This window comes from Buceros rhinoceros, unplaced genomic scaffold (genome assembly GCF_000710305.1).
Source record: "Buceros rhinoceros silvestris isolate BGI_N320 unplaced genomic scaffold, ASM71030v1 scaffold30054, whole genome shotgun sequence".
Taxonomy (NCBI): Eukaryota; Metazoa; Chordata; class Aves; order Bucerotiformes; family Bucerotidae; genus Buceros; species Buceros rhinoceros.
The window spans coordinates 6,579-14,231 of record NW_010408078.1 but is presented as its reverse complement, the minus strand read 5'-3'; the positions used below and the strand labels follow the sequence as shown (position 1 = coordinate 14,231).

Sequence of the window (7,653 nt, the reverse complement as noted above, 5' to 3'; positions counted from 1 at the left end):
GACAACTTCCCAGCCGAGGTGCCACCATTCCACCCCTGCACCTGAGGACCCTGGCCAGCCACCGTCGCTCTTCAGAACTACTAGTGCAGGATGTTACAGATGGTTGCTGCAGATGATGTGTTTACCAAACCACCTTGTTTCCAGGCCTCAGAACCCCGATCTCCTCGGCACGGACAACGCCGCCGGCCAGGCGGGCAGAGCAGCCTCAGTCGGATGAAGGTCCTGCACGGTACAGGGGTCGTTAGGCCAAGCAGGAGGGGGAGAGGAGAGACCGGAGTGAAGAAATGCAGGCAGGACCACCACGGCTTTTAGGAACAAAATTTATTCCAATTTCAAACAGAGAATTTATTTCAGGAGAAAGATATGAAAATCAACTTCCATCAGATATTCTGTAATAAGGGTTGTTGCCCAGCAGTCAGAGCGGGATCATTCCAAGAAACAATCACACTCCTGGACTGGAATGAGACAGTTTGGAGCCTGAATAGATCCTGACACTGGGCATCTTATTCAGAAACTCCTTTACCCTACCCTCTTCCCTCCCCCCACCCCAACACGCACAACAATACATGCATTGCAAATGACAAGGTTTAAAAACAGCATTTTAGATAGTATCTCTTTAAATAGGATAATGTTTAAATTGTCTTAAATCAGGATCCTATAATATACAAGTATAACCAAATAATTTCCACCACATTGGCACTTGTAAAGAGTCTCTGGCACTACTAAAGAAGGGGCATTGGCACAAACCATACTCTTAAAAAACTGGGTGCTGCATAACACACTTTATCTCTGCTGGACTCTAACACCCTGGGCTCTGTACAGTACAATACAATGGTCAGCACACGCCGGAAATACTTTTTTTTTTCTTTTTTTTTTTTTAAAAACAATAAAACACATGAAGAAAAACCATAGTTGAACGCAAGGCCAACATTGCCAGGAAGCAACAACAAGAGACCAAAGAATCCGACTCTGGGAGAAAGGGAGACAGCCAGAAGGGCAGGAGCTATCTGACACGCTGAAGCGGGAAGGGGCTGTTGCTCACCAGGTAGCCAATCCACACAGAATGGTGCAAAGAAATGGGATGGTCCTCTCCTCACCAACTTCAAGTTTCACACTGCTTCAAAGTACGTTGGTTTCTTCAGCAGAACAAAGATAAAAAGTGCACAAGGAGCAGAGGTCGACCAAGAGGCCAATTCCTCAGACTCAAGACTGTAGATTCTCTACAAGAACCCAATTCCACCTCTTTTCTGAAGGTCAATCTGTTGTCTCAACCCGCAGAAAATTCTGACTGGCCTCATTTTCAGAAAAGATGATAGAGGCAAATTTGGTTTAAGGTTTGGCACTTTCGCTAGGGCAGCTGTTTGCCCAAGGGCCAGCCAAGAGACGTGAACCCGTTCTGCAGGAACAAGCGCTCCTGCTTGGCCAAGCTGGAGGCTCACAAGCTATTGCTGGCTAAGAAAGCAGGCGCTAACACTGGTGTCTTCTCACAATTAATACAGTCCACAGACAACTCCAGACTCTGTACACGTTCCTCCCCTAATTCACAACGAGGTTGCAGGACCTCCTGAGACAGCCATCGCACAATGTCCTCCCCTTCTCTCTGCAACGATCACCACACCAAGTCAGTTATCAGGTCAACAGCTACACCAAGCAGTTGCTTGGTAAGGTCCAGCACATGCCCAAATCCTGGTGCCCGTAGCCTCCCATGGTTCCCCATGGCAATGCAGAGTCACTCTGCAAGAGACAGAAGCCAAGATCCCTCCTCCTGTGCCAGGGCAGCAGCTCTTAAAGAAGGGGAGGATACAAGACAAAAAAAAAAGTTTCTGATTCAAGTGGAAGTACCACTATCATTCACCTTGGAAAAAACCCCAAACTTCCGGGAAGTTATTTCCAAGAACCTGTATATCTCGGTGCCAGGCTCGTCGCTGGCAATAGTTGTATAGTGTGAACCATTTATAAGAGGATCACAGAAGCGGAAGAGGCTGGTGCCGCCATCTGCTTCGGATGAACAGCACTTGGAATACATGAAGATGATTATAAATTCCTCTCTATAGGACAGTTTCTACAAAACGGATCATTTCGGCATAAAGACAAAAAAAGCAGTAAAATTGATGTGAAGCTGTCTGACACGTGGGAATCCCTCTCATTCCTCCCAAGTGTAAATGCAGTCCAGAGCACGGCTAGTCGAAAGAGATGCTGCGTTTCCCTCAGCACCGCCGCTCAGCCAGACTGGCTCTTCAACTGTTGGTCCCATGGCTACTGTTCCAACCTGAGCTCTCTAATGACGCTTAGCAGAGCTTGCTTCCCCCTGTAGTGCTCTGAGACATACAGAGGCTTCCCTCAGCTATTCTGGGGGAAAAAAAAAAAGGGACCTATGAACAGAATTACTCAAAATTACGTCCCTCCATATTTTAGTGTTCTAGATCAAAGCATCTCAGACAATTAAGATTTACTCTTACATGTTGTGCAAAACACTGATGTAGTGCTCTGTCTACAAAAGAGACAAAATAACAGCCCCATTCCACAGTGCAGCTCGTTTAGTCTTTATCTGCTGGCAGCCCACTAGCCTTCACGGGGGCAATCTGGTTGATCCAGAGAATTTGGACCCAGCGCTACTTGTCGGAATTGAAAGAGAAGCATTAGCGATGGTGAAATGTGTCACGTCCAGAGGTGGGTCAGATCTCCCTGTTTCCTACTCGCTCCTTGCTGTGCCACCACGGTTATCTTCCAGGCTGGCAACAGGTCTTCAGCACATTTGTTCACTTGCCCAAGCTCCTGGAAAAAGCTCTTGAATGTGCAAAAGCTTCACATCCTTCTGCTTAGTGGAGTTTCATCTGGCACCTAGAATCCAGAACTACTCCCGCTCTCCCTGCCGCCTGCAGCAGCAAATGCTGCTGCCTCTGCCTCTACGCTCCTGCTAAACCAAAGAGTGGCCACAGCAGGGTCTCCCACGTCCTGCAGCAGCCACGTGCTCCAGCCTCCACTACGGCAACTTCATTATCACACGCACCCTGGAGCAAGTACGTGTGCAAGTCTTCCAGAGGATGGGGACTCCTCTCAAGAGAGGCGCAGCAGCGTGCGCCTCGGGGGAACCACGAACAGCAGAGAGAGAACTGCCGCTCCCTCCAAGAGCTGTCCTCGGTCTCTGCAGGTAAGAATCCTACCTATGTCCCAACGCTTGTCACCCACCGCCTGACTCTTCCTAAAAATCCACAAGCTGGACAGGACCGAGGAGTTCTAACAAAGCCATTCAAGAGGCTGGCACAAAATGCAATAAACAAGGCTCCTTTGCTGCTAGCAGCCAGAAAAGAACTACATGGTGGCACGAGACTAAGATTTTCCATCCAGCCAAAGTCTGATGTGTAAATGCCACAATTACTCGGTGTGCTTTTGGAATCTGCTGCATAGAGAAGTTGCTCGCTTGGTGTCACATACTCTACTCAACAAAACACAGTTTCTCTCTGCAAACTGAGCCTTGTGTGCACATGCGCTTGTGGTGTGGGGGTGATGTGTGTATGTGTGTGAAAAAAATAAAACCAAAATAAAAAAGAACAATTACAGTCAGGCACTTCCCCAGGCTCAGCAGCTATTGCTCCAAGAGCTTCCATCGTTTGTAGTTCATGAACAAAATACAGCAATATGTAGCAAACTATGTATAGAACATCAATAATTTAAAAAAAAAAATAATCACAGTCTCCATACTTTTTATAACTGATAAGAAAAAATAACTCAGAACTAGAACGTATAAAGAATGGAAAAGTGATGGCTTTTTTTTGTTGTTGTTTTGCCTTTTTCTTTTTTTGCACTATAGTTGGAGAGCAATCGCTCCTCCCCAACATTTCATCACAGTGAACCATGGAGCGTGTCCTGGGGAAGGGAAGGGAAGGAAGGGGCAGGGGGGAAGCAAGCAGGATTAGCAAATGACACCAGAGGCACCCTATAGCACAAGGCAAAGGGACCAGTAGCATTCTGCACTCCCACAGTCCAGTGAATTCACAATCTCAGCTGGAAAGGTTTTTTTTTTTTCTATATATACCATGGGAATGAAGAGGGGAAAAAAAAAAGTGACTAAGCAACAAAGGAAAGCTGAAGATGAGACTGCCTTAGCTGTTTGGCAAAATTAAGAAGTAAGCAAGGTGCTGAAGAAATGAGGCATATCCCCGTTAACTGTGAAATAAAAGCAATTTGTTAAAAATATGAAATCAGCTACTCTGTGGACAGAGACGTGAGACTCCAGGATAACACCAAGCACTGCCACTCCACAGATCAGACAATTGGCAATCATTACATCATCAAAAATTAAAACTTTTTTCCTGTCATATTTAAAATTTCTTTTTTTGTCTTTTCTTCACAACGAAGCCTCTCAAGGGGCCAAGAGCAGAGCAGGTCAAACCAGGTTGTACTCCTTCAGGTTGAGCTGTAGGATGGTGTCCTTGACAGCTGCAAAGACGAAACGGATGTTTTCTGTGTCTGTGGCACATGTGAAGTGAGAATAGATGATTTTATCGCTGTCAGGATTCAAATCCACAAACATCTTGAGAATGAACTCACGGGCTGCCTGTGCATCCCTCTGTGGGCCTGCAGCAAACAAAGAAACCAGTTAATGGACGTATGCTACAGGCATCCCCCCAGTCTGACCCACCACAATAACTGCGCTTTTTCTCACGGCTTACGGAGCTATCAAGACAAAAATAAGATCATTTCTTGCATACAGGCCCCAGGAGCCAAAGCCTCTTACACTTTTCGGCATCTAACCCACACCCACAAAAGGCATTTTCCAAAGGCTGAGTTTTGACTGACACCAAAGCACCACTTCAGACCGTGCTTCGAAACGCGGCATTTGGTAGGACCCCGTGAGGGCCGTGTTCGCTGCGCGGCAGTGGAGATGCTGGATATATGTAGCACAGTGCTCTCTTCTGCAGACAGAACGCCCTTTCTTCCTAACACACAGATGGATCTTACAAGCTGACCCGACCTTCAGCCAAAACTGTCCTAACTGGCTGGTCAACTCACAGGAGCTAAAACCTGGAATTTTTGCCAGTGTTTTCTTCATATTGCTGACAGCTCCTCAGAAAAAAGTCACCTACTGATACTTTTTTCTCAGTACTGGTTGGTGGTGTCACATTCTCCATGGCAAGGATCATCTCTTGAGGGGTGGTCTGATGGGCTACCTCCTACTCGCAAGCCGTGCAGCCTCCCTGGAGGAGCTACAGCAAATACTTGCATGAAAAAAAGGGAATTACGTGACACCTCCTGAGGGTGGGGTCTTGTCTGCAGCTGTTCACTTCTGTTAGAAGTACACGCTATGGGACTGATAAGTTCTCCAGCCATTCCCAGCCTGCTGTAAAAACACCATGTTTTCCACCACTGATAGTTTCAGAGTGCTTGTGCTTTCAGACGACGGGGGCACAAAACGCCGGAGGTGGGAGGACAGCTAATAAGAAGCAATTTCATTAGTCCTTCAAAAGACAAAAGCTGTTTGCAGAACGGCAGTTCCTCCTTTGCCTCGTGTTTTCAAAGCACCTCATGGCAGAGTTAACGCGCGAGAGCACGGCAAGAAGTATGGTGCCTGACCTCATTCTCCACCACTTTTATTTCCAGCCCCGCACAGATGTCGCCAGCCAGCCTGAAATGCACTCAGCTGAAGAGCCTGGAATGCTCTTTTGGCCCAGGGATTTTGTTTCGGAAGGGAATTTTTTGGTTTCACATAGGTACTAGTTTTCCCACAACTGCAGATGATGCACTAATACAAATTTCAAACCCCCTGAGATTTTTCAGCACCATCATCTGAACAACTTGTGAATTTGACCAGTCAGTTTCTCAAAATGAGGACTCGAGTCACCTCTTGACTAGTGGGTTAAGATGCCCAGTAACCCAGTGAATTGTCACATGCTTATGAAATGTGTTATGTGCACAAGCACACAGGCAGGAAACCTAGACTTCTGTTATGTAATACTCTGAAGCACATATTCTGGGAGGGGGGAGATGAATACTTCATCTAGGAGAGGTTCATTTTTATTTGACCATTCTATCAGATTGCAGTTATCTGCGTATGAACTGGACTGTTTTCTGGCATTTTCTCATTGTCTAGGTATTCCTTCTCAAAGTACCACATTTTCCCCACCTCTAGATCTGAATTTTCTTTAAAAATCAACAAAAAAACCCCAACCAAACCACCTCCACCCATTCTTCTAGCTATAGAGTGCTCCTCCTTAAAAACCACTCACCGTCAAACTCTGGGAAATAGTCAACAAGGTGGGAATATAAGATCTTGTCTTCCAACAGATCTTTCTTGTTGAGAAAGAGGATAACAGAAGAGTTTTGGAACCATGGATAAGTGATAATGGTTCGAAAGAGAGCTTTACTCTCTTCCATCCGGTTCTGAAACAAGAAAAAAGAAAGCCTTGTTTTCACAAACGAGCACCAAGATGCCTTTCTGCTACCAGCACACATACGCAGACCTGTACCGATACAGCCGCTCAGGTACCGAACACAGACCACTCTGGCCCCAGGTAGGTTCTGGCTCAAGCTGCTCTGGTAAACGGAAAAGAAATGCAAAATCTGGTGGACTCAAGCTTCATTTAATTGGCAAGCCATTCGTACCAAAAGGCTCAGATGTAATTTCATGCTTTAACAGTCACATGAGAGGTCTGGCCACGATACTTTGCAAACGTGTTTTCTCTAGTAGAAAAGGAATAACTGCTGTTATGTAATGGCATTTTTTTAATCTATTAGCAAGTGCAAAAATTCACTATTGCACCTTCAAAGAGACCAGTCACTATCTAATGAGACAGCAGTCACACCGCGAGGTAATGCAGTGCGAAAAAGAAGAATGCGTGGTTTTTTAAGAGCAGGCCCTCACATTGCACAGCACCTTCCAAGGCACACAGGACTCAGCAATTTCCGAGTATTTCACTACTACTGGAGAAGTACAGATGATGTGAATGCAGCGTGCATATGCCATCCTCGGGGACATCGTGACCCATTGAGGCTCACGTTCTTTTGCAGCAGGAAGAACTGAAGGCCAAAACCAGCAATACTCGCTAATCCAATTTGGCACCAAGTGCTTTGGTAACAACCTCCAAGAAGGTAGGAAGACATTCCTCCTTCCTCTCCAGAGTTCCCATTCTTTGGCTTACCTCATTATCAGATTCCACCAGAACTTGGTCATATTCACTAAGTGCTACTAAAAACATGATGGAAGTCACATTTTCAAAGCAATGGATCCACTTCCTTCGTTCTGATCTTTGACCTCCAACATCCACCATTCTAAGGAAGAGAAATACATACAGTACCATAAAGCAGACACTTCATGCCACCACAGCACATACAGCCACTTGAGCCTCTCAACCAAGCATCTGGACACTCTAAAGCAATCCAGAACTCATCCCTCCTGAAAGCGTATCACTCCTCTCTCAGTTCAACCGTAACATGAATACACCTTCCGTACCTGAAGATAATATTCTCTAGGTCAAAGGGGTACTCTATGATACCAGTCGTAGGAACTCTAACCCGTAGCACATCTTGCTGAGTTGGTAGATATCCTGGGGTAGCGATACGATCCACGTCGCTAAGATAGCTACAAGAAGCACAATGGAAAAAAAAAAAACAAAACAAACCAAAACACTACCTTAGGTTGCAGCACATAAATAC

General features: G+C 45.9%; 1 protein-coding gene across 2 annotated transcripts in view; it reads right to left on the bottom strand.

Moving 5' to 3' along the window:
• Nucleotides 1-3,767: 3,767 nt before the first annotated feature.
• GNA11 (guanine nucleotide binding protein (G protein), alpha 11 (Gq class)) overlaps nucleotides 3,768-7,653 on the bottom strand; it is a 6,430-nt gene continuing 2,544 nt past the window's right edge. Inside the window, exons 3-6 of one of the 2 annotated variants that reach the window (XM_010134760.1) lie at nucleotides 7,451-7,579; nucleotides 7,140-7,269; nucleotides 6,228-6,381; nucleotides 3,768-4,578 (exon numbers count right to left, since the gene is read on the bottom strand). In XM_010134760.1, the coding sequence (XP_010133062.1) occupies nucleotides 4,388-4,578; nucleotides 6,228-6,381; nucleotides 7,140-7,269; nucleotides 7,451-7,579 (604 nt within the window). In that variant the 3' untranslated portion in view covers nucleotides 3,768-4,387. Of the gene's footprint in view, nucleotides 4,579-6,220; nucleotides 6,382-7,139; nucleotides 7,270-7,450; nucleotides 7,580-7,653 lie in introns of both variants that reach the window. The other variant, XM_010134759.1, reaches the window with a different exon arrangement.